The following is a 27,229-nucleotide window of genomic DNA, read 5'->3' on the forward strand; positions in this document are numbered from 1 at the left end:
TCCTGACTCCAATAACTCTTTAAATGAACATGTGAACACTAGACTGGTCCTGATTTGAGATCAGACCGACCACCGATGACTGAGGAGACACCTGCTGATATTAACAACATGATGCTCCTTCATTTAAACCAACTGTTGCTGGTCCATTTTCTATCTGTCAATCCTGATAAGAAAACTGTTTAATGTGATAAAAACATCCAGTGAACTGACCCCAGAGTCTCCAGTCTACAGTTTGGACTCTTCAGTCCATCACACAGCTGCTTCACTCCTGAATCCTTCAGGAAGTTGTTGTTACTCAGGTCCAACTCTGTCAGATGGGAGGGGTTGGACTTCAGAGCTGAGGCCACAACTTCACAGTGACTCTTTGAGAGTCCGCACTCAGAAAATCTGTCATGACACATAAATATAAAACATGTTAATATGAATGAAGACACTTTGTTATTTACTTCAAGGATTTGATAATGAACAGTTGGACTCATCCTGTTTGACATTTTGTTTTTCACATCAGTGATTCAGCTTCTTATCTGACATGACACAATAATTCTCATCAGTTTCTCTTAAACCTGCAGACTTTTAAACTTTGTTTTCTTTTAATCTGCAAATGAATGGAGATAAATGGAGTTACATTTAGGCTTCTTCCACACAGTCTGTCAGTGTGATCTGATCTAATGTCTGACTCCAGAAAGTCATCATGATTAAAATGATCAAAATGTGGAAAACATCCCTTTAAGGCACATTTGGAACAGATTAAAATTTGACAATTAATATCTAATTACGTATGTTATCGAACAAACAGCTCTAATATATTGTATATGTATAAATAAATGAAAAGAAAGAAAAGAAAAATATTAAAATAAATCTGTAACAACATACGCAGACATGTAATGTTTTCGATAAATAAGTTTAATAGCGTGATAATTTTACAGTGTGAACATTTAAAGAACTAAACTAATCTAAAACTGATTTATAATGTTAATCACATCTGGACTCACTGAGCCTTTCTGCAGTTCCTCACAGCTGGAATCAGTCTCCGTCGTCCCTCCTTTGATGTGTTGAACTTGTTCAGGTCCAACTCATCCAGAACCTCCTCTGACATCTGCAGCATGTAGGCCAGAGCTGAGCAGTGGATCTCAGAGAGTTTCTTCTCTGATCTGTTCTCTGACTTCAGGAACACTTGGATCTCCTGATGAACTGAGAGGTCGTTCATCTCCATCAGACAGTGGAAAATGTTGATGTTTCTGTCAGGAGAAATGTTGGACTTGTTCATCTTCTTCAGGTTGTTGATGGCTCTCTGGATGATTTCTGGACTGATCTCTGTCTGACCCAGCAGACCTCTTAACAGTCTCTGGTTGGACTGCAGACAGAGGCCATGAAGGAAGCGAACCATCAGGTCCAGGTGACCATTTTTACTCTGCAGGGATTTCTCAACGACTCTGTTCAGGAAGACATCCAGAGGTGAGTTATTGTAGTTTTGTCCCAGGAAGTCCTCCAGCACCTCTGTCTTCCTGTTGGTGTAACAGTGGATCATGTAGACTGCAGCCAGAAACTCCTGAACACTCAGATGGACGAAGCAGAACACCTTGTCCTGGTACAGTCCTCTCTCCTCTTTAAAGATCTGTGTCAACACTCCTGAGTACACTGAGGCTGCTCTGATATCGATGCCACACTCTGTCAGATCTGATTCATAGAAGATCAGGTTTCCTTTCAGCAGCTGATCAAAAGACAGTTTTCCCAGAGACTCAATCATCTCCCTGGTCTCTGTCTCAGATCCTCCATCATACTTGACCTTCTTCACTTTGGTCTGAACCACCAGGAAGTGGATGTACATCTCAGTCAGGGTCTTGGGCAGCTCTCCTCTCTCTCTGGTTTTCAACACATCCTCCAGAACTGTAGCAGAGATCCAGCAGAAGACTGGGATGTGACACATGAGGTGGAGGCTTCGTGATGTCTTGATGTGGGAGATGATGCTGCTGGCCTGCTCCTCATCTCTGAACCTCTTCCTGAAGTACTCCTCCTTCTGGGGGTCAGTGAACCCTCTGACCTCTGTCACCATGTCAACACACTCAGGAGGGATCTGATTGGCTGCTGCAGGTCGTGTGGTTATCCAGAGGCGAGCAGAGGGAAGCAGTTTCCCCTGATGAGGTTTGTCAGCAGCACATCCACTGAGGTGGACTCTGTAACATCAGTCAGGATCTCAGTGTTGTGGAAGTCCAGAGGAAGTCGACACTCATCCAGACCGTCAAAGATGAACACAACCTGGAACTCTTCAAAGCTGCAGATTCCTGCTTCTTTGGTTTCAGTGAAGAAGTGATGAACAAGTTCCACCAAGCTGAACTTTCTCTCTTTCAACACATTCAGCTCTCTGAAAGTCAATGGAAATATGAAGTGGATGTCCTGGTTGGCTTTGTCTTCAGCCCAGTCCAGAGTGAACTTCTGTGTTAAAACTGTTTTCCCAATGCCAGCCACTCCCTTTGTCATCACTCTTCTGATTGGTCCATGTCTTCCAGGTGAGGCTTTAAAGATGTCTTCTGGTCTGATGGTTGTTTCTGGTCTGACTAGTTTCCTGGATGCTGTTTCAATCTGTCTGACCTCATGTTCATCATTGACCTCTGCAGTCTCTCCCTCTGTGATGTAGAGCTCTGTGTAGATCTCATTCAGAAGGGTTGAGTTTCCTGCTTTAACAATCCCCTCAAACACACACTGGAACTTCTCCTTCAGACTAGATTTAAGTTCACGTTGACAAACTGGAGCAAAATGTTCTGAATGAACAAACAACAAATAAGATTAAATACATTTACAACATTTAATTTCCTGAAAGAATGAGTGACTATACTGTATCTTGTTCCATCTCTTGAGCCATTAGTAAGTGTTTAATTCATCAGGTTCAATGTTCATAGAAATCCTCTTACTTCTCTCCAGACGATCAGCCAGCTCCTCCTGCTTCATTCTCCTCAGGAAGTTCAGTGTGATCTTCACAAATGCCTCTCTGCTGCTCCTCTTCTGCTCTTCATCCTCACCCTCCAACACCTCCTCATCCTCCCTCTGACTCTCTAAGCATTCTGGGTAATCTGGACTCAGATCCCTCTGAATCTTCTTCAGCTCCTTCTTCACAAAAGTGACAATGTTGTCCTCCAGCAGCTGGAACAGAAAACTATGTGAATGAGAACCAGACTGAAATCATGGAGACAAACATCAGATCCATGTTGGACAGACTGACAGTCCACTGGTCTACAAAGAGCAGCATGGAGATGATGGAAAGTAGTTGTTGTCCATGTACAGACCTTAAATATGGAGTCCAGCTGTGTTTGATGCTGCTTCACTCTGTGAATGAATCATCAACAATTAGTTCACATTATTGTCTCCACCATCTGTAATCAATGTTTGTTTTTCCTCACAATCATAAAGAGTTAATGATTGTGTGTTGTGTCATAAATAAATAATCTCTACTGTGACATTAATAAAGATAAACCACTGATCAATTCTAAACCTGATGACTGAGAATCACAGAAAGTCCACATGTCTCAATCATCTGATTTTTTTGTACATGAACTAGTTTCATAAACGTCTCCTCTCTGCTGCTGGACACTGATACAAACAGCTGATCTAGATTTGGTGAAATACATACGTTAACACTGGTGTCAGTGGTGACTTTGTCACTAAACCTTTTACATACAATACTCCATCAGATAACAGAGTCCTTCATCTTTCTGTCAGATTTACATCTTCCTGAACTATTTTCCTCTGAGTCCTAAAATTACATATATAGAAGACTAGTTCTGTTCATATCTGTCAGTGATGATTTAAATGAATTTATGTCTTACTTCATGAAGGAAGGTAACAGCCATTCAAAGTTAGACAACCAATTTCTCCTCTTCGAGCTGGGTTCACGTTCTGGTTGTTGTGAGTCTGGTTTCTGTTGTTTCCTGGTAGATGGAGAGAAATCCTCAGTTTATCAGGTTTAAACAATCAACAGATGAAACTTAACTTAAAGTCCAACAGGAACATGCTTGTGTTTCCAGTCCATGGTGACAACATGAATTTTCCACAGTTAGTTCAGGAGAGACGTATTGTGGCTCTATAGTAGCAGGATTTACTCAAAAGTACATCTGACCATGATGTTAATTTTAAATTAATTTATAACTTACTTCTTCACAGTTGAGGGTTCTTGTCTTTTAAAGTCAATGAAGGCATCTTTTGATAGATCACTCTTCATAGACACACAGCTGGGTTCAGGTTTCTGCCTCTTCCTGATGGATTGAGAGAAATTCACTAATTATCAACAATCAACAAGTTCAACAAAGTCCGAATCTTCACACGGTGAAGATAGTATTTCATATATAAACTCCAGAGGACAGTTATTATTTCTTTACCTCTTCACAGTTGAGGGTTCTTGTCTTTTAAAGTCAACGAAGGCATCCTTTGATAGATCACTCTTCATAGACACACAGCTGGGTTCAGGTTTCTGCCTCTTCCTGATGGATTGAGAGAAATTCACTAATTATCAACATTCAACAAGTTCAACAAAGTCCGAATCTTCACACGGTGAAGAGAGTATTTCATATATAAACTCCAGAGGACAGTTATTATTTTCTTGACCTCTTCACAGTTGAGGGTTCTTGTCTTTTAAAGTCAACGAAGGCATCCTTTGATAGATCACTCTTCATAGACACACAGCTGGGTTCAGGTTCTAAGTCGTCAGATTCTTCTCTCTGATGACTCCTAGGAGACAAACATGAAAAACATTACCTCACAGTTACTGAAGCTGCTATAAAAACTAGAAAGAGCAGATCACTGTGGACCAACTGGACCACTGAGACCAGCTGAAAACCTGACTGAACACAAGGGGGCGCTCACTGACTTCTGTACTTATTGTAACATTATCTTACCTTTTCTTAGATAAATGTTGTTGTTTAAAATGCTGTTCTCCACTCAGAGTGGTTTTAGAGGGAGGGACTCCCTCCTCTCTGTCCTCACACTGATCCATTCTGCTGGATTCACATCAGCTCACACACACTTTCTACCTTCACCTGCAGAGGAAACACAAATCATTCACCTGAACATCAAACCCTTGACATCATTTCTGCAGCAACTGGTGACTGGTTCTTATTTTCTGTGACAAGTGTAGAGCAGCAACACAAACAGGTCAACGAAATCTTTGTTTGTTGTTGTTTGTTTTGTTTTGTTTTTGTTTTTGTTTAGTTTTCCCAGTAAACAGTAAAGGAAAGAAAGAAAAAAAATCAAGTTGTTTGATTCCAGTCAATCAGTCATCTAATAATAAAGTAGATTGATCTTCAAACATTAGAATGATCCAACCTTTGTCATGCAATAAAATCTGCTACAAACACCACAGAGCAGAAACAAACAGTAACAGACGCTGATAAAGTTAAGTCCAAAGAGCTGAGCCATAAACTGAGACTGGACACTAACCACTTTGACACAGGTGAGCTACTTCCTGGAACGAGTCAGGCTTCACCTGTAATTTAACATAATAAAAAAGACCTTTGACCAGTCTGTGATTTCCAGTTAATTCTAACTAATGTTTTTATATCTATACCTCAACATGTACATTTATTAAAGTCCTCTGATCCCTCAGCTCTGCAGTGTGAATATAAAGACACAGAAAGTCTGATCTGTTCTCCAGTGTCTGTCTGAAGAGCTCAGGCCTCATTTAGTGGCTCAGACAGAGGGAGATCAGCGGCTCCTCTCCACCTCCTCCACAGACTGGTTCAGGAAAATCTACCTCCAGTCATCAGAAAGTGGAGCTACACAGAAACAACCACTCTATGTTCACCTGATGATCATCAACAAGTCTCTACTCTCCACAGACTCTGCTCACAAACATCCACACAAAACATCTTCATAAATATACATATAGTTTCCTCCTTCGACCCAACGTTAAACTTTAGTCTCTGATTCATTTAATGTGAACAATCAAACTAATTTCTGCAGGAACAGTTAAAGTAAAACATTAGAAACAGCTGACTTTACCTTCAGACGGAGGTTTACACGGAGAAAAAGATCTGCAACACAGCGCTGGTGAAAGTGATAGTAAACTGGAACGAGGGATGAGCCTAGTTTTATGACATACACTCATAAAATAATTTGCTCCTGCACATTTAGTTTTGATTCATTTAGTCCATTTTCTTGACGATACTGATGGTCAGTGCAGGACTGGAGTATTTTACTACATGTGGTGTTTTTACTAAATGATCTGAATAAATCCTCAGTCCAACAAAGCTGTCTGCTGTGAAGGATTCAGTTTGTTCCTCCTCATAAATACACATGAGATCAACTGATGACTTCTAGAAACACTCATGTGACAGTTTCCATGTTGGAGGAAAACATAGTTTTCAGTGTTATATCTAAAAATAATGAGTTGTTCAGCCCCTCTGCAGGACTGGAGTGTTTTATTTCTGTGGCTTGTGATTAATCATCTTAACCAGCTTCACCTGAGAGGATGTGAATAAAGGGCCTTGAAGAGGCCTAAGGTGATGATCACTATGTCTCACCTGTCACAACACTGATGTTCACTCATCTACTGCAGTATTGTAGCTCTAATGTTCATCTGTCTAATAATGACTCTATATGTGAATACAGATAATATTAAACTGTGTAAAAGTGTTTACTACTCTCTGGTGATTACAGAGAGGAAATGAAACTTAGTAATAATGACAGGCAGGAGACGTGGTGTAAAAACTACAACCAGTGTTTTGGTTTTAATGTGTCTGAATAACTGAAGAGGAACTGGACTTTATTTGTTGGTTCTGTTAGAATAGATTGATTTCAGCCAACACACAGACAATCAACCATTCACACTCACATCTAGGGTCAATGCAGAGTCACCAATTATCCTAACAAACATGTCTTTGGAGGTGGGAGGGAACCAGAGCACCAGGAGAAAACCCACGCAGACACAGGGACTTGTGTTGTTCTTCTACTATCAGTCCACTAGATGGAGACATGAAGCTGTAGAACTGAAGAACAGCAACACAAAGCTTGACTCTAAAACTTCTATATTTGTTGTTTAAAGATTTCCCAGTAAACAGCTGCACACTATTGTGTCTGACTAATGGTGGAGAAGTTGGTTTTATTAAACATGGTGATGGTCACATGTTTGATTCCTGTCAATCAGTCATCTAACAATAAAGTAGATTAATCTTCAATCATTAGAATCTAACCTTTGTCATGAAATAAAATCTGCTACAAACACCACAGAGCAGAAACAAACAGTAACATAACAGACGTTGATAAAGTTAAGTCCAAAGAGCTGAGCCATAAACTGAGACTGGACACTAACCACTGTGACACAGGTGAGCTACTTCCTGGAACGAGTCAGGCTTCACCTGTAATTTAACATAATAAATAAAGACCTTTGACCAGTCTGTGAAACCTATGGAGCCAGAACACCGACTTTAAAAACAATATTTGGCATTGAAGCGGAGTGACGTCCATTCACCTGAATTAATACACTCACACACAGACACAAAATGGTGGACAGATTTATAGTTGCCTCCTTCGTTTTCTTTCTGCAGGTTAAAAAGGACTTGGAGTCAGCCAGGGCCAGACATGCATGTGTGGTGTCACCTGGTCGCATCAAGAAGGATCGATGAGGTCGACCTAATAAGGGCTGGACTGCTCTTTCACTCTATCACTATGTGCCCTATTGTTGACTTAGCTCCTCTACTGGGACACCCTTACCCTCCTGGACTCTCCCATCTCCCCAGAGATCTACACAGAACCCCCCTGGACTCCACCAAGTCCTACCAGCACCACATGCCTCTCTTCCTCTGTGCATCCTTCCACATCTTCTCTGTCCTTTGTTCTCCCCCTCTATTCCCTGCCCTCCCTGCCACATGAGGTCACTCCACTCCACAAAGATCAACAAACTCGCTCCCAGGGAGGGACTCACTCAAAAACTGCCAGACCGGGCAGCTACAAGATGGAAGCACCAGGCGACAAAAGCTTTGATGGAAGGAGAAGAGTTCCTCGGTTTTACGTTTTTTTTTCTGCATTTCTGCTTCTGGAAGCAGAAGTTTCATGCAACCCAGTGCTCTTCATACTTCAGACTCAGACTCTGACAAAAGGAATCTAAAGGACAGCAACAGAAACAAGGTGTCTATAAAAACAGATGTACACAATGACGAACAAATACCCATCAAAACAAATCTTCATCCTCGTGCATGCTTTGCCATGACCCACATCAGCTCCACAAGTGTCCACATCTGATGAATCAGTCATTAGAGGACAGAAGGGCATAAGACAAGGATGATAAACTGTTGCCTGAAACAAGACCATATGGCAAAGGACTGTGAACACTGACTCAGATGTGACGCCTGCATGAAGAGGCGTCCAACTATCCAACTACGGCAAACAGACAACCGACAGGAAAAATGATGTGAGCACGGAAAATGCAACACAAACTAACACATCAGAGACGATAACTGTGCGGCCATGTCTAGTTGCAAGGGAGGGAGTCCCTTCTAGTGGCTCTATGATCCACAGCGAACTCCACCCGAAGCCAAGACGAACCCAAACACGATCCTCCGTGATCTCCTCCACCTGGCGTTCCAGACACAGCAAAGACCCACAGAAACCACAGCTGCTGCCTTCCCAACGAGTCCAATAAGAGCCGAGGGTTTTCATTGTGATGTCACATCACGTGTTTTTGACTAATATAGTGGCTTCCTTTGTCACTATCTTTGCATATTGGTATGACGGTCTTGTGTCGATTTATTTAAGACATGATAACTTGTTTGAATAAACTTAGTGAAACAATACTCGTCTACACTCCATGACACGGTCACAAAACACATGGCTTCCCCAGTGTGTGCACCTGCGCTGATTAAACCACCTGACTATAGGCCTAAACATACAGTCACCTAGGCGCACAAACATGCACAACACACACAAAGAAACAAAAAAATGAACAATCTGGGCCTACACAGTAGATCAGTGGTAAAAACAATAAACATTTAAAGGTTTCTGATCAGGTATTCTCTCTCGTTATGAGACCTTTGTAGAAATTAAGACATAAACAAAACAAACAGCTCAAGAGGATGAACCACAGAGATGGTTGACATGTGTTCAGTGTGGTGGCTACAGGTGTAAAGGTCTTCTGATGACAGGTTTTCTGTTAATAATAATAATAATAACACCTTCAGACAGTTTTCAAATCTCCAAGTGACATTAACTCATGTAAAGAGACAAAGTTATTATATAAAAACACATTACGATGCCTTTCCTTCATAAATATTCAGTGACTGACTCCAGATCAAACAGGTTACTGATGGGATTTAGTGCTGAAACAGTGAACAGCAAGAAAACCAACGTGACATGAAGCTACAGTGATAGAAAAATAAATCCTTTCTTTTCCTCCTTTAGTGGGTCATCAAATGTCCCAATGGAGAAACTGTCCTCATGCTCATTATTAATGGGAGGACAGATTATTAGGAACAGTCCAGTAGTCACCAAGGAGCAGAAAGACTAAATATCCCATTTTCCCTGAACGCAGCAGTAAGATGGTGACAACGTTCATCTGTTCATCCTCTGTTCTGTTGCTGTAATGTTTTGTTTAGTATTTTAATATTTAATAGAATATTTCGGTCATATTAAAATACTGTGTAAACATCTTTCTGTGTCATATTGTAGAAATAAATTCAAAATATCAGTCACTGCTCAAATAACTGTGACGGAGAAAAGATGAACTACAAGGCGTCAATTTAATGAATCCAGACAATTAATGTATTTAAATGATTAAAACTGCCTCCAGTGGTCACTGTCAGTAACTACATCTTTCCACATCTAATAAAACTGATGTTCACATCCAGGGGAGATTCTCAGCTCAGAACTTTAGAGGTTCTTTAATGTCAAACGACTGAGTCACAAAACTATCGTTTGGTTTTAAATTTTAAAAAAGAAACTGCATTCAAATGAGGAGATGAATTAGGAACAAGTGCAAAACAAACTTAAAGATATGAAGGTCAATAAACATACGCAGCCCTGCAATAAGAGACAACAACATTAGTCCATCCTTAGTCTCTGTTTAAACCACATACTTTCTACCATTGTGCTGAGTTTTTGAGTCGTCTTATCATAGAGCACATTCTTATTTTTAGGGATGTTGGGACAAACATATGTGAATACATTTAATATTAAACTGTTAAAATGCTTCTCTGATGAGAGGAGGAGAGAGGAGTAGCCTATGATCAGAATAAAGAAGCACAGTCTCTGTCCTACTGTCACGTTTTATTTTGAAAATACTTCAGATCAGGTCAAATAATATTCTGGTGAATATTAAGAAAGTTTTTCAGAGATGTTATCGGGAGAAACACGTTGTTATTATGGGGAATAAATCATCTAAACTAGATTAAACTGAAGCAGAGTAACGTCCGTTCACCTGAATTAATGCGCTCACACACAGACACAAAACAGCGGATGGATTTATAGTCGCCTCCTTCCTATACTTTCTATTTTCAGCTCGGTCTCTGTCACCGTGAAGTATTTCTGTATGTAAGTATTTCTGCTGGAACCAAACTGATATTAAAGAGTTAAACATTATAAACTACTGACTTGACCTTCAGACAGAGTTGACACAGAGAAAAAGATCTGTGACACAACGGTGGAGAAAGTGAAAATAACTTTAGACTTAAATCTGAGGCTGGATCCAGATTAATGAAGATTTAATAATTTAATTTAATCTGATCATCGTACTGTTTGATTCCAGTGAATCATTTATCTAATAATAATGTAGACTGATCTTCAAACAGAGTGATACAAACTTAATAATGAAATAAGAATTGAACATCTTCTACAAACATTACAGAGCAGAAACAAACATTAAAGTTACTGAAGACAAAGTTAAAGCTTTAAACATATCAAACTTACAGTTTATTTAACCAGTCCAGAGAGATGAAGAAGACTCCACTCCAACCTGAACACTGAACAGGTGAGTCAGCTACTTCCTGGATCAAGGGTCAGTTCACCTGTGATTGAGGCAGGACAGGAAGGAGGGATGTAGATTTTCACAATAAGATAACAATTAATCAGATATGTTTGTTCTTGATTCATTTAATTATTGTTACTGTCAGTTAATAATAATTTATTTCATGTGTGGGATCTTCATCGTCAGTGTGTTCAGTTACTAATGATTCATAAAAAGACAGAACATCAATACTGATAATTATAATAATATGTCACAGGGAATATTTTTACTCTTGATACTATAACTACATTTTCATGTTAACACAGATCATCAGTGCAGGACTGGAGTATTTTACTACAGTCTGGTGCTTTTACTGAAGTAAATTGTTGCGCCCCGGTCGAGGGGTTTGGGGACAGAACATAAAAGACTAGGCAACGCAAGGTGATCTTTAATTACAGAACAGGAACTATTTACACATGTGCATATATCAATTGAAGCGTTGCTTCAGGGTGAACAAAAGGCCAAAATAACAATTGTTTGTTTCCACATTTTTATTGGAGTTTGTACCGAAGGAAATATGAAAGATTTTATATTTTGAATGAACTATATTTAGTCTCACATCTGGAATTGTTGGTCACTGTAAGAATATGATTCTTCATAAAAAACATGTATCCAGCTCAGTTAATTATTTGATGATCATAAAAAACAATGTGGTGTAATAATGACATAGTACGTAGTACTTATTATTCAAATACTCAAAGAATAAATAACTGACAGATAAATCCACAATAAATTAATCTTTGGTTATGGCCTGAAATGAAATGATTAAAAGCAGCTACAAAAGAAAAACGTTTCATCTGTAAAATTAAAATAAACTATTATCACATTTGTACCTTTGCTATGTTAAGTACAATTTACTGAAAACTCTTAAAGTTCATGGACACACAGACCAACAAATCACCTGACAGTTTCAATAAAGAAAAAAAATATATGAAAATGTAAAAATCACATTATTTGTACAAAATATTGACTTTAACAAGAATATAAGCTTTTTATTGGTCTACAAATCACAGACAACACTTTTACGTACTCTTCTCTTATTTTATTTACCTCTAAATGTGTTAAAAAAAACACACACACACAACAAATCCTCTGTTTCCAACAAACATTTAAATTAACACTAAAATGCATCAACCTGATTTAATTAATACATTTATTCAAGTTATTTTTCTACTAAAGTATTTCAACGTTTTACTAATACACTCACAATTTGTCAAATTTCGCATCATTTACTTTAACCAACACAGCATCAGCATTACTCATTTTATAGCACATGGCTGCTTTCATATTTACAATTAAAAGATGTCATGAAATAAAATTGTGCTTCCACAACATCACTGTACTCTGTACAATTTTTATTTTATTTGTTTTATTGAAAACATACAAATTGCAAAAAACATTTCTCAGAAAAATGGCAGACTTCCTGTACTCTGACTTCTATAATTACTCTTTAATATAAGAACATTTCCCACTTTTACTTTATATTTTATGTGGTATTTTCAATGTTTCCTGACACAAAGTAAAAGAAACACACAAAGAAAAACGCTTCCCATGTAGAAGAACTGTTTTAGCTGAAGTGCTAAATGTTAAAACACACGTATACTGTTATTTAATAACAATAATAATAATATATATTCAGCCCTGACTCCATGAAGGTCTTTAGTGGAGATTTGGCTCCATCTAGAGGTGAAAATTCAAGAGGAGCTGGACTTTATTTGTTGGTTCTGTTAGAATAGATTGATTGCAGCTCTGTTCATGATGTTAAATGAGAAACATGTGGATGAAGCTCTCCTCTTGACTCCACCTCCCAGTAACATGGTCCAGTCAGAGTCTCTCTACACACAAGCTGCTGCTGATTCAACCTCTGGATCATCAGGACTCAGCTCATCCTCTCTCAGCTCACATACCGTCCTGTTTAGAACGATGGCTTCCACCTATAGAGAGAAGAAGAAAGAAGAGAGGAGATGATTTAGTGTTTCCAGAGACTCTTTTCATCAGGTGTCAGTCAGTGATGCAGCACATCCAGTATAAAGAGCAGCAGGGACTTCAGTCCTGTTCAGAGCAGCTGTGGAGCTCAGCCAGCTTCCTTTCAGCTTCATGTTAACGTGTTGGAGCTGGAAGCTCACAGACCTGCACAGACTTTTAGCATCAAGTCTGTTTCCTCTGCACATTTCTCTCAAGTCCACAGAGGAAATAAACTGCTGAGAGTCATCAACGCTTCATCACTGCACAAACACTTTAGTGATGGATTTACAGCTGTTCCATTTCAATAAAGAGTCTGAGTGTGTTGATGAACATCTCATGTGTTTCTGAAGCATCAGCTGACTAAGAAACATTGAAGATATCTGATGAAACTAATGACAGAGATACAGATGTGATGACTGGACCTCAGCAGAGGTTCTGCTCTGTAGAAAGACCACATGGTTACTAAATGTAATGATGGTTCTGTGATTTACAGGCTTCAGTCAGACTGTTGTCTCTGTCTTTCTGTCCAGTCTGTCTCCATTCTCCTCTGACAGCATCTCTGAAGAAAACAGCAGCAGGTTTCCAGGAAACACTTTAGATTCTGTGTCTAGTACAAAACTACTGAAAGAAGAATGAACTGACTCCAACCCTCCACTCACTTCAGAGTCTCCAGTCTACAGTCTGGACTCTTCACAAGATCAAGAAGCTGCTCCACATCTGAATACTGCAGGTAGTTGTAACTCAGGTCCAGATGTTTCAGATGGGAGGGGTTGGACTTCAGAGCTGAGACCAGAGAATCACAGCTGATCTCTGACAACCTGCACCAACTCAATCTGAATAAAGAATGAAATATGTTAATAAAATCATTGATAATCAATCAGATGTGTTCAGGTTTTAATGTTCAGATCAACATTACTACGTCCTAATCAATGCGCTGTTCTCCAAAATGAGTAGAGTAACTTTGTCATTGTGTTATTGTGGATCATCATCATGTCAGCCTTCTACACACATCATCCAAACATCAACACAACATTAAGACAACTATTCATGTCAACACACATCAAAAACATGCTGCATGGATCTGGATGTGTGTGTTTGTGTGTTGTCTGGATACAGATGTGACTGTTTAACATCAATTACAAACATTCATTTACAAACAGACGTTTTCTACAATTTATGCAAAACACACAAAGTCTTTGAGCTTTCAGACTAAATTTAGAACAAGAAAAGAGAAAATATGAACGAAAGCTGTGACCGTAAACTAAGGCTTTGAATTCTATATGAACATAAATTAAATTAAATTCAGTTTGTAATTAAACAAATCAGATCCACAATAGGAACAGACATCCAGTGAACTGACCCCAGAGTCTCCAGTCTACAGTCTGGACTCTCCAGAAAACCACGCAGATGTTTCACTCCTGAATCCTCCAGATTGTTTCTACTCAGGTCCAGATGTTTCAGATGGGAGGGGTTGGACTTCAGAGCTGAGACCAGAGAATCACAGCTGATCTCTGACAACCTGCAGCCGTTCAATCTGAATAAAGAAAAAAAGATGATAATAAAATCATTGATAATCAATCAGATGTGTTCAGGTTTTAATGTTCAGATCAACATTACTACGTCCTAATCAATGAGCTGTTCTGTAAAATGAGTAGAGTGACTTTGTCCTTGTGTTATTGTGGATCATCATCATGTCAGCCTTCTACACACATCATCCAAACATCAACACAACATTCAGACAACGATTCATGTCAACACACATCAAGAACATGCTGCATGGATCTGGATGTGTGTGTTTGTGTGTTGTCTGGATGTAGTTCTGACTGTTTATTAATTACAAACATTATTTCTAACAAAAAAACATATTCTTTTTTGGATGTTTAACTTTTTTTACCGACACATTTTTCTTGCAAACACGAAAAACACGTCTTTGAGATTTTAGACTAAATTTACGAAATAAAAGAGAAGAGAAAACTTGAAAACTGAAAGGAAATGAAGCTAGAACTGAAAACTAAGACTTTAAATTCTGTTTGAACATAAATTAAGTTCAGTTTGTAATGAAACAAATCAGATCCACAATAGTAACAGACATCCAGTGAACTGACCCCAGAGTCTCCAGTCTACAGTCTGGACTCTCCAGAAAACCACACAGATGTTTCACTCCTGGATCCAGCAGGTTGTTGTTGTAACTCAGGTCCAGATGTTTCAGATGGGAGGGGTTGGACTTCAGAGCTGAGACCAGAGAATCACAGCTGATCTCTGACAAACTGCAGCCGTTCAATCTGAATAAAGAATAAAAGATGTTAATAAAATCACTGATAATCAATCAGATGTGTTCAGGTTTTAATGTTCAGATCAACATTACTACGTCCTAATCAATGAGCTGTTCTCTAAAATGAGTAGAGTGACTTTGTCGTTGTGTTATTATGGATCAGGACCAATTCTGAAACTATAAAAAGTAAATAATTCAATAAATAAATACCTAAATATATATATATATAAATATAAATAATTAAATACCTAAATAAATGACCTGAATGCAATTTATTTATGTATTTATCCTTTTATTTATTTATTGATGCACCACTTCACATGCACCACAACATTTTCTTCAGATGAGGGGGGCAGTCCACACTGAAAAAAAAGAAGTGAATAGTACTGTTTCTTTGTATGCGTGAGAAGATGTGATACACTACAAACATCATGTACCTGGACACGGACTCCAAATACTCCATTACTGTTAATTCTACTGTATGCATGCAAAGTATGAAAGTACTAGTTGTCAACGTCACTAATCATCCTGTATGTCACATATCTGACGTTTCCAGCAAAGATAAGAGCAGGAAAATAGTTTGAGAATCCTGTGAGTTCTGGTCACATTAATTCCTTTTAAACAGGTGAGGTGGAGCCGTGTGGCAGACAGACACGGTCAAGCAATGTAGCACTTCCTCCAAATATCTGAGGGTGGACGCTTGAGCTGGTGTACCATGCTAAATGCAACAAGTTATCAGACAGGGTCCACTGCAAAAGGTAAATAGTCCTGACTGACACTGTTACTTTCTGCCACATCAGCTAAGTGCCTCGGCTCCAGCCTGCCGTTGCTGCACTATTTCAAATCAAGCTACCTGGCTGCTGTGAAAAGGCATGTGCAGTCTATCCGTGCACTCATGTGTGGACAGCCCCCCTCATCTGAATAACACTTTGTTGTGCACCAAGAAATAAATAGTATTTATGACATATATTTAGGTATTTATTTATTTAATTCATTATTTATGGCAGGTATTTATTTATTTATGTTTTTATTGTGGTCGACACAACATTCAGACAACTATTCATGTCAACACACATCAAGAACATGCTGCATGGATCTGGATGTGTGTTGTCTGGATGTAGTTCTGACTGTTAATGAATTACAAACATTATTTCTAACAACAAACTGATTTTTTTTTTCTTACTTTATTTTACTTACACATTTTTCTTGCAAACAAAAAAAAACACGTCTTTGAGATTTTAGACTTAATTTAGGAAAAGAAAAGAGAAAACTTGAAAACTTGAAAACTCAAAGAAAATGAAGCTAGAACTGAAAACTAAGACTTTAAATTCTATATGAACATAAATTAAGTTCAGTTTGTAATGAAACAAATCAGATCCACAATAGTAACAGACATCCAGTGAACTGACCTCAGAGTCTCCAGTCTACAGTCTGGACTCTCCAGAAAACCACGCAGATGTTTCACTCCTGAATCCTGCAGGTTGTTGTTTTCACTCAGGTTCAGATGTTTCAGGTGGGAGGGGTTGGACTTCAGAGCTGAGACCAGAGAATCACAGCTGATCTCTGACAAACTGCAGTTAATCAATCTGAATAAAGAATAAAAGATGTTAATAAAATCACTGATAATCAATCAGATGTGTTCAGGTTTTAATGTTCAGATCAACATTACTACGTCCTAATCAATGAGCTGTTCTCTAAAATGATTAGAGTGACTTTGTCCTTGTGTTATTGTGGATCATCATGTCAGCCTTCTACACACATCATCCAAACATCAAAACAACATTCAGACAACTATTGATGTCAACACACATCAATAACATGCTGCACAGATATCTGTGTACATATGTGTTTGTGTTTTTTTCTGGCTACAGATGTGACTGTTTAACACAAATTAATAACATTAATTTACTTTAACAATAAACAGACATTTGCTTCGAAGCAAAAAAAAAACAAAAACAAAAAAAAAACATGTCGTTGAGATGATGGATGAAATTAGGAAGAAACAAAAAAGAACTAGAGGGAAATGAAGCTAGAACTGAAAACTAAAGCTTTAAATTCTGTATGAACATAAATTAAGTTCAGTTTGTAATTAAACAAATCAGATCCACAATAGTAACAGACATCCAGTGAACTGACCTCAGAGTCTCCAGTCTACAGTCTGGACTCTCCAGAAAACCACACAGATGTTTCACTCCTGAATCCTTCAGGTTGTTGTTGTAACTCAGCTCCAGATGTTTCAGATGGGAGGGGTTGGACTTCAGAGCTGAGACCAGAGAATCACAGCTGATCTCTGACAACCTGCATCTCCACAATCTGAATAAAGAATAAAAGATATTCATAAATTCATTGATAATCAATCAGATGTGTTCAGGTTTTAATGTTCAGATCAACATTACTACGTCCTAATCAATCAGCTGTTCTCTAAAATGAGTAGAGTGACTTTGTCCTTGTGTTATTGTGGATCATCATCATGTCAGCCTTCTACACACATCATCCAAACATCAACACAACATTCAGACAACTATTCATGTCAACACACATCAATAACATGCTGCTGACCTCAGTCAAGTCTCTCATTACAGGATCAATATCAAATCACACATGTTGAAAACAAACTGTTCATTAGTTCATTGGTTCCATGACCTTCTTCTTCCTGTATTTGGTATCTCAGTAGGTTGGTGTCATTAAAATGTTAAAGGACAAGTTCATATTTTCAAGTCTGTCTTCAAACAACAGTCACATGTCAGATGAACATCACAGAGTTCTTAGAATTCCTACTGTCCACACTGACTGTGAAGTGGTCTCTTCCTTACACAACTACACTGGAAGAAATGACTTGATGAGTTTCTCCACAGACAGTATGAACAGAAAGAATGATTCCTGACTCCAATAACTCTTTAAATGTACATGTGAACACTAGACTGGTCCTGATTTGAGATCAGACCGACCACCGATGACTGAGGAGACACCTGCTGATATTAACAACATGATGCTCCTTCATTTAAACCAACTGTTGCTGCTCCATTTTCTATCTGTCAATCCTGACAAGAGAACTGTTTAATGTGATAAAAAAAAAAAACATTCAGTGAACTGACCTCAGAGTCTCCAGTTTACAGTTTGGACTCTTCAGTCCATCACACAGATGTTTCACTCCTGAATTCTGCAGATTGTTGTTATTACTCAGGTCCAACTCTGTCAGATGGGAGGGGTTGGACTTCAGAGCTGAGACCACAACTTCACAGTGACTCTCTGAGAGTCCACAGTGAGAAAATCTGTCATGACACATTAATATAATACATGTTAATATGAATGAAGACACTTTATTTTTTACTTCATGCATTTGATAATAAACAGTTGGACTCATCCTGTTTGACATTTTGTTTTTCACATCAGTGATTCAGCTTCTTATCTGACATGACACAATAATTCTCATCAGTTTCTCTTAAACCTGCAGACTTTTAAACTTTGGTTTGTTTTAATCTGCAAATGAATGGAGATAAATGGAGTTACATTTAGGCTTCTTCCACACAGTCTGTCAGTGTGACGTGATCTAATGTCTGACTCCACAAAGTCGTCATGATTAAAATGATCAAAATGTGGAAAACATCCTTTAAAAACAGATTCAATTAAATTAATAAACAGACAGCTATAATATCCTGTATATATAAATATAAGAAGATAATAGATGAAAAAATATCAAAAATAAGAATTATTAGAAATAAACTTGTAACAAAATACAACTGATATGTAATGTTTCCAGTAAATAAGTTTAATAGGGTGATCATTTTACAGTGTGAACATTCAAAGAACTAAACTAATCTAAACTCATTTATAATGTTAATCACATCTGGACTCACTGAGCCTTTCTGCAGTTCCTCACAGCTGGAATCAGTCTCCGTCGTCCCTCAAATGAAGTGTTGAACTTGTTCAGGTCCAACTCATCCAGAACCTCCTCTGACATCTGCAGCATGTAGGCCAGAGCTGAGCAGTGGATCTCAGAGAGTTTCTTCTCTGATCTGTTCTCTGACTTCAGGAACTCTTGGATCTCCTGATGAACTGAGAGGTCGTTCATCTCCATCAGACAGTGGAAGATGTTGATGCTTCTGTCAGGAGAAATGTTGAACATGTTCATCTTCTTCAGGTTGTTGATGGCTCTCTGGATGATTTCTGGACTGATCTCTGTCTGACCCAGCAGACCTCTTAACAGTCTCTGGTTGGACTGCAGACAGACGCCATGAAGGAAGCGAACCATCAGGTCCAGGTGACCATTTTTACTCTCCAGGGATTTCTCCATGACTCTGTTCAGGAAGACATCCAGAGTTGAGTCATTGTAGTTTTGTCCCAGGAAGTCCTCCAGCACCTCTGTCTTCCTGTTGGTGTAACAGTGGATCATGTAGACTGCAGCCAGAAACTCCTGAAAACTCAGATGGACGAAGCAGAACACCTTGTCCTGGTACAGTCCTCTCTCCTCTTTAAAGATCTGTGTCAATACTCCTGAGTACACTGAGGCTGCTCTGATATCAATGCCACACTCTGTCAGGTCTGATTCATAGAAGATCAGGTTTCCTTTCAGCAGCTGATCAAAAGACAGTTTTCCCAGAGACTCAATCATCTTCCTGGTCTCTGGACTCCAGTGTGGATCTGTCTCAGATCCTCCATCATACTTGACCTCCTTCACTTTGGTCTGAACCACCAGGAAGTGGATGTACATCTCAGTCAGGGTCTTGGGCAGCTCTCCTCTCTCTCTGGTTTTCAACACATCCTCCAGAACTGTAGCAGAGATCCAGCAGAAGACTGGGATGTGACACATGATGTGGAGGCTTCGTGATGTCTTGATGTGGGAGATGATGCTGCTGGCCTGCTTCTCATCTCTGAATCTCTTCCTGAAGTACTCCTCCTTCTGGGGGTCATTGAACCCTCTGACCTCTGTCACCATGTCAACACACTCAGGAGGGATCTGATTGGCTGCTGCAGGTCGTGTGGTTATCCAGAGGTGAGCAGAGGGAAGCAGTTTCCCCCTGATGAGGTTTGTCAGCAGCACATCCACTGAGGTGGACTCTGTAACATCAGTCAGGATCTTATTGTTGTGGAAGTCCAGAGGAAATCGACACTCATCCAGACCGTCAAAGATGAACACAACCTGAAACTCTTCAAACCTGCAGATTCCTGCTTCTTTGGTTTCAGTGAAGAAGTGATGAACAAGTTCCCACCAGCTGAACTTTCTCTCTTTCAACACATTCAGCTCTCTGAAAGTCAATGGAAATGTGAAGTGGATGTCCTGGTTGGCTTTGTCTTCAGCCCAGTCCAGAGTGAACTTCTGTGTTAAGACTGTTTTCCCAATGCCAGCCACTCCCTTTGTCATCACTCTTCTGATTGGTCCATGTCTTCCAGGTGAGGCTTTAAAGATGTCTCCTGGTCTGATGGTTGTTTCTGGTCTGTCTAGTTTCCTGGATGTTGTTTCAATCTGTCTGACCTCATGTTGATCATTGACCTCTGTAGTCTCTCCCTCTGTGATGTAGAGCTCTGTGTAGATCTCATTCAGAAGAGTTGACTTTCCTGCTTTAGCAATCCCCTCAAACACACACTGGAACTTCTCCTTCAGACTAGATTTAAGTTCATGTTGATAAACTGCAGTTTCACGTCCTGAATGGGCAAACATGAAATAGATCAGTGAATACATTTACAATATTTAATTTTCTAAAAAAATGAGTGATTATACTGTATCTTATTCTATCTCTTGAGACATTAGTAAATGTTTAATTCATTCATCAGCTTCAATGTTCATAGAAATCCTCTTACTTCTCTCCAGATGATCAGCCAGCTTCTCCTGCTTCATTCTCCTCAGGAAGTTCAGTGTGATCTTCACAAATGCCTCTCTGCTGCTCCTCCTCTGCTCTTCATCCTCACCCTCCAACACCTCCTCATCCTCCCTCTGACTCTCTAAGAATTCTGGGTAATCTGGACTCAGATCCCTCTGAATCTTCTTCAGCTCCTTCTTCACAAAAGTGACAATGTTGTCCTCCAGCAGCTGGAACAGAAAACTATCTGAATGACAACCAGACTGAAATTATGGAGACAAACATCAGATCCATGTTGGACAGACTGACAGTCCACTGGTCTACAAAGAGCAGCATGGAGATGATGGAAAGTAGTTGTTGTCCATGTACAGACCTTAAATATGGAGTCCTGCTGTGTTTGATGCTGCTTCACTCTGTGAATTAATCATCAACAATTAGTTTACATTATTGTCTCCACCATCTGTAATCAATGTTTGTTCTTCCTCACAATCATAAAGAGTTAATGATTGTGTGTTGTGTTGTAAATAAATAATCTCTACTGTGACATTAATAAAGAGGAGAAACGCCTGATCAATTCTAAACCTGATGACTGAGAATCACAGAAAGTCCACATGTCTCAATCATCTGATATTTTTGTACATGAACTAGTTTCATAAACGTCTCGTCTCTGCTGCTGGACACTGATACAAACAGCTGATCTAGATTTGGTGAAATACATACGTTAACACTGGTGTCAGTGGTGACTTTGTCACTAAACCTTTTACATACAATACTCCTTCAGATACATCTTCCTGAACTATTTTCCTCTGAGTCCTAAAATGACAGATGTAGAAGACTAGTTCTGTTCATATCTGTCAGTGATGATTTAAATGAATTTATATCTTACTTCATGAAGGAAGGTAACAGCCATTCAAAGTTAAACAACCAATCTCTCTTCAAAGAGCTGGGTTCACGTTCTAGTTCTTGTGAGTCTGGTTTCTGTTGTATCCTGGTAGATGGAGAGAAATCCTCAGTTTATCAGATTTAAACAATAAAAAGATGAAACTTAACTTAAAGTCCAACAGAAATATAATCACATACATAAACCCAGAAAGCCTCGGACATCACACAGTGACCTAGTCTAAAGGTGCTGCTTGTTTTACCAGTCGATGGTGACAACATGAATTTTCTACAGTTAGTTCAGGAGAGACGTATTGTGGCTCTATAGTAGCAGGATGTACTCAGAAGTACATCTGACCATGATGTTAATTTTAAATTAATTCATTAACTTACTTCTTCACAGTTGAGGGTTCTTGTTTTTTAAAGTCAATGAGTTCATCCTTTGAGTGATCACTCTTCATAGACACACAGCTGGTTTCAGGTTTAAAGTCGTCAGATTCTTCTCTCTGATGACTCCTAGGAGGCAAACATGAAAAACATTACCTCACAGTTACTGAAGCTGCTATAAAAACTAGAAAGAGCAGATCACTGTGGACCAACTGGACCACTGAGACCAGCTGAAAACCTGACTGAACACAAGGGGGCGCTCACTGACTGCTGTACTTCTTGTTACATTATCTTACCTTTTCTCAGATAAATGTTGTTGTTTAAAATGCTGTTCTCCACTCAGAGTGGTTTTAGAGGGAGGGACTCCCTCCTCTCTGTCCTCACACTGATCCATTCTGCTGGATTCACATCAGCTCACACACACTTTCTACCTTCACCTGCAGAGGAAACACAAATCATTCACCTGAACATCAAATCCTTGACATCATTTCTGCTGTAAAAACATCAGCTGCTCCTCCAGTGACTGGTTCTTATTTTCTGTTTCGTATCAGTGTCATGTGAAGTCAGACCACAGAGACGCTGTCATCAGCCTCTGTTCTTCTATTATCAGTCCAGTAGATGAAGTCAGGAAGCTCCTAACGATGGACTTTTTATTGTAGTTATGGACTTTAACCAAACAAAGTTCAAAACTGTGATAACAAAGTTTCACCAGCACACAGACTTAGAAAACCAGAGAAAACAACATTCTAGATACGTCTGTGAAAGTTCTCAGTTATCCACGTCATGATTTATCCAAAAACACTGAAACAAGGACAAGAGGACTTTCTTGAAGACAATTCGTCCAAGTAGCTTCTTCAGTTCTAAAGGAGGTGGATGATTAAATAGACACATCAGAAACTGACTAGTGTAAAAACTGTGGTGAATAAAAGGAAGTTGGTTCTTGCTTTTAGTTTCTTGCTTCGTCCTGATCTTAGACTTTAAGCTTTGACTCAGTTAATGTGAACAATCAAACAGATTTCTGCTGGATCTCAGCTGCTGACATCTGATATTAATAAAGAGTAAAACATTAGAAAGTGCAGATCTTACCTTCAGACGAAGGTTTGAATGGAGGGAATGTTTAGATTAAGACCTTCCTGTTGACGCACATTGAAAATAAAAGTTAAAATGGAAGTTCTCAGGGAGGAGTTTATGAGAACAGCAGTTCATAATTTTACCAGCAGAGGGAGACAAACACAATCTACCAGACTGAAACATGTTCAGGGTTGGTACTATTGATCCTTCCACCTGTCGCTCATATGTGAACTACAGCTGTATAAATGTGTGAGCCGCTGAAGTCTGTCTGAAGAGGAGAAGAAAGGTGGAGCCAGGACGAGACAGCGAGTCATCACTGAGTCCTTCAACAGTGTCTTCCTCGGAGACGTTGATTACTGACTCAGTTTGTGTGTAGACATTCAAACACTAAGAGTTCACCACATTCTTCAGACTAGAGAATGACATTTTATTCAAGTCATTATAAATATATACAACAATTCAGTTCTTATTTTCAAACCCTCTAAGAGGCATAAAAGACTCTTCTACAATCAAAAACATCAAACTTTAAGGTTCTGTCTGCATCTGATGATGTGCATTTATCAAGACTCCAGTCATTCTTAGCTCTGAAGCGTTTGAATCTTGACTGAAGCTTCTTCTCTTCGCCCACAGTCTTGTTCGCCTGGTAGGAACCGTCACAGCAGCTGTATGTTCTGGTTCTTGTCTACACAATCCAACAAAAAGCTTCAGCTGTGGCTGCTCTCTAACCTTGGTCACAGCAGCACATGCATGAGGTGAAGCAGTGGTGCACCTTGTTGACGTCTTCTTGCCTTGAAACCTGTCAGTTGTTGACTTTGGTGTGGTGTTGAAGGCTGGTAAAGAACCTGTGAGCACCTCTAAGTTGAGAGCACCACCTGAGGGAGTGACTTTGGTGTTCCTGTGCTGCAGAGCCACTCCTGGAACAAACAGAAAACATTAGAAACAGCTGACTTTACCTTCAGACGGAGGTTTACACGGAGAAAAAGATCTGCGACACAGCGCTGGTGAAAGTGATAGTAAACTGGAACTAGGGGAGGATTCAGTTTGTTCCTCCTCATAAATACACATAAGATCAACTGATAACTTCTACAAACACTCATGTGACAGTTTCCATGTTGTAGGAAAACATAGTTTTCAGTGTTATATCTAAAAATAATGAGTTGTTCAGCCCCTCTGCAGGACTGGAGTGTTTTATTTCTGTGGCTTGTGATTCATCATCTTAACCAGCTTCACCTGAGAGGATGTGAATAAAGGGCCTTGAAGAGGCATAAGGTGAGGATCACTATGTCTCACCTGTCACCTTTTTCTTTTTAATGAATTAACTCTTATTGTTGTAACTCTGTCAGGTGTTTCCACTTCATGCTGTGGCCCTCGAGTCGGGGTTGTAACATAAATGGGCACTTGTCCAGGATCAGACCCCAGGACCTCTCCTAGTCAAAGTGAGAATCATACCCCTAACTTCTGAGTGAGCAAACTGTCTTTAGTTTATGGTGGAACACGGAGGAAGGTGAATCTTATGGGGGGAGTGTTAAGTGTCTGAATTGTTGTCACTACTCCTCTGGTAGGAATTCAAACGTTGTCAGAATTGAACATTAGAGTTTATCATAATTAAGGCTGTCTGCAACAGACAACGAGGCTCAGGACTCCTGAGCTTTTCCACTTTGTTTGTATTGTAGCAGAATGAGCCACACATTCTTTGGCCAATGCAAAGCAGAGGAAATATGTTGAAAAGCTCCAAAATAGGAGCCAACCTCAGTCTCTCTGAACACTGGGACTAGCTGGATATTCTTACTGACCTGGAACGTGTCAGAGGGACTGGATGAAACAGACTGTCACACAGGATCTAGATTTAATCAACACACACAATGAATGTTTTACAATGATCCAAACCCAGAAACTAGAACCACCACTGCCCTCCAGTGGTCACTGCCAGTAACTACAACTGTCCACATCCAATAACTGATGTTCACTCATCTACTGCAGTATTGTAGCTCTAATGTTCATCAGTCTAATAATGACTCTATATGTGAATACAGATAATATTAAACTGTGTAAAAGTGTTTACTACTCTCAGATGATTACAGAGAGGAAATGAAACTTAGTAATAATGACAGGCAGGAGACGTGGTGTAAAAATTACAACCAGGAGATATTTTACTTTACAACCAAATGACAACAAAGATACACTGTAAAATGACAACCACATGACACAAATTACAATACAGATGGGACAAATATATACACAATCAGCAACAAAAAAACAAGAGGAATAAGGATTATTGATGCCGGAACTTTAGATTTACATAGAATATGTTGGTTTTAATGTGTCTGAATCATTTATTTATTTATTTGTTGGTTCTGTTAGAATAGATTGATTGCAGCTCTGTTGATGATGTTAAATGAGAAACATGTGGATGAAACTCTCCTCTTGACTCCACCTCCCAGTAACATGGTCCAGTCAGAGTCTCTCTACACACAAGCTGCTGCTGATTCAACCTCTGGATCATCAGGACTCAGCTCATCCTCTCTCATCTCACAAACCGTCCTGTTTATGTAAACTTCCACCTATAGAGAGAAGAAGAAAGAAGAGAGGAGATGATTTAGTGTTTCCAGAGACTCTTTTCATCAGGTGTCAGTCAGTGATGCAGCACATCCAGTATAAAGAGCAGCAGGAACTTCAGTCCTGTTCAGAGCAGCTGTGGAGCTCAGCCAGCTTCCTTTCAGCTTCATGTTAACGTGTTGGAGCTGGAAGCTCACAGACCTGCACAGACTTTTAGCATCAAGTCTGTTTCCTCTGCACATTTCTCTCAAGTCCACAGAGGAAATAAACTGCTGAGAGTCATCAACGCTTCATTACTGCACAAACACTTTAGTGATGGATTTCCAGCTGTTCCATTTCAATAAAGAGTCTGAGTGTGTTGATGAACATCTCATGTGTTTCTGAAGCATCAGCTGACTAAGAAACATTGAAGATATCTGATGAAACTAATGACAGAGATACAGATGTGATGACTGGACCTCAGCAGAGGTTCTGCTCTGTAGAAAGACCACATGGTTACTAAATGTAATGATGGGTCTGTGATTTACAGGCTTCAGTCAGACTGATCTCAGAGCTGTGACAAAGATGAAACTGATCAGTTGTTTAGTTTTGAGGTGAGAGAACAAAGAGTCTGAGATCAGATCTGATGAATGAGGACCACTGTCTCTATTCATCTAGTAAGGCTGTCAGCTGGAATCCACATTTATTTCCTGAAAACATCAACACAACAAGCTTCAGGATGATCTGATTGTCTGACTGTTGTCTCTGTCTTTCTGTCCAGTCTGTGTCCATTCTCCTCTGACAGCATCTCTGAAGAAAACAGCAGCAGGTTTCCAGGAAACACTTTAGATTCTGTGTCTAGTACAAAACTACTGAAAGAAGAATGAACTGACTCCAACCCTCCACTCACCTCAGAGTCTCCAGTCTACAGTCTGGACTCTCCACAAGATCAAGAAGCTGCTTCACATCTGGACCCTTCAGGATGTTTCCACTCAGGTCCAGATGTTTCAGATGGGAGGGGTTGGACTTCAGAGCTGAGACCAGAGAATCACAGCTGATCTTTGACAAACTGCAGCTCCTCAATCTGAATAAAGAATAAAAGATGTTAATAAAATCATTGATAATCAATCAGATGTGTTCAGGTTTTAATGTTCAGATCAACATTACTACGTCCTAATCAATGAGCTGTTCTCTAAAATGAGTACAGTGACTTTGTCCTTGTGTTATTGTGGATCATCATCATGTCAGCCTTCTACACACATCATCCAAACATCAACACAACATTCAGACAACTATTCATGTCAACACACATCAGTAACATGCTGCATGGATCTGGATGTG

The 27,229-nt window shown here is 39.4% G+C and overlaps 1 protein-coding gene and 3 long non-coding RNA genes across 4 annotated transcripts; all 4 read right to left on the reverse strand.

Annotated features, from left to right (window-relative positions):
• Positions 1 to 12,117: 12,117 nt before the first annotated feature.
• Positions 12,118 to 15,084, reverse strand: LOC125001091. Its single transcript, XR_007111503.1, has 3 exons — positions 15,052 to 15,084; positions 13,606 to 13,779; positions 12,118 to 12,915 (listed from the first exon to the last, which is right to left on the reverse strand). It is a non-coding gene; the product is annotated as an uncharacterized LOC125001091 (long non-coding RNA).
• Positions 15,085 to 15,875: 791 nt separating this feature from the next.
• On the reverse strand, positions 15,876 to 19,260 carry LOC125001230 (ribonuclease inhibitor-like). The gene is made up of 4 exons (XM_047577151.1): positions 19,076 to 19,260; positions 18,314 to 18,490; positions 17,475 to 17,531; positions 15,876 to 15,936 (listed from the first exon to the last, which is right to left on the reverse strand). Exons 1-4 carry the CDS (start codon positions 19,186 to 19,188, stop codon positions 15,876 to 15,878), a joined length of 408 nt encoding a protein of 135 aa, XP_047433107.1. The 5' UTR covers positions 19,189 to 19,260.
• Positions 19,261 to 21,375: 2,115 nt separating this feature from the next.
• On the reverse strand, positions 21,376 to 22,636 carry LOC125001098. The gene is made up of 4 exons (XR_007111509.1): positions 22,579 to 22,636; positions 22,289 to 22,411; positions 21,903 to 22,004; positions 21,376 to 21,429 (listed from the first exon to the last, which is right to left on the reverse strand). It is a non-coding gene; the product is annotated as an uncharacterized LOC125001098 (long non-coding RNA).
• A 2,843-nt stretch (positions 22,637 to 25,479) lies between these two features.
• LOC125001081 lies at positions 25,480 to 26,860 on the reverse strand. Its single transcript, XR_007111492.1, has 2 exons — positions 26,799 to 26,860; positions 25,480 to 25,914 (listed from the first exon to the last, which is right to left on the reverse strand). It is a non-coding gene; the product is annotated as an uncharacterized LOC125001081 (long non-coding RNA).
• Between the last annotated feature and the right edge of the window lie 369 nt (positions 26,861 to 27,229).

Source organism: Mugil cephalus, chromosome 23 (genome assembly GCF_022458985.1).
Source record: "Mugil cephalus isolate CIBA_MC_2020 chromosome 23, CIBA_Mcephalus_1.1, whole genome shotgun sequence".
Lineage (NCBI taxonomy): Eukaryota > Metazoa > Chordata > Actinopteri > Mugiliformes > Mugilidae > Mugil > Mugil cephalus.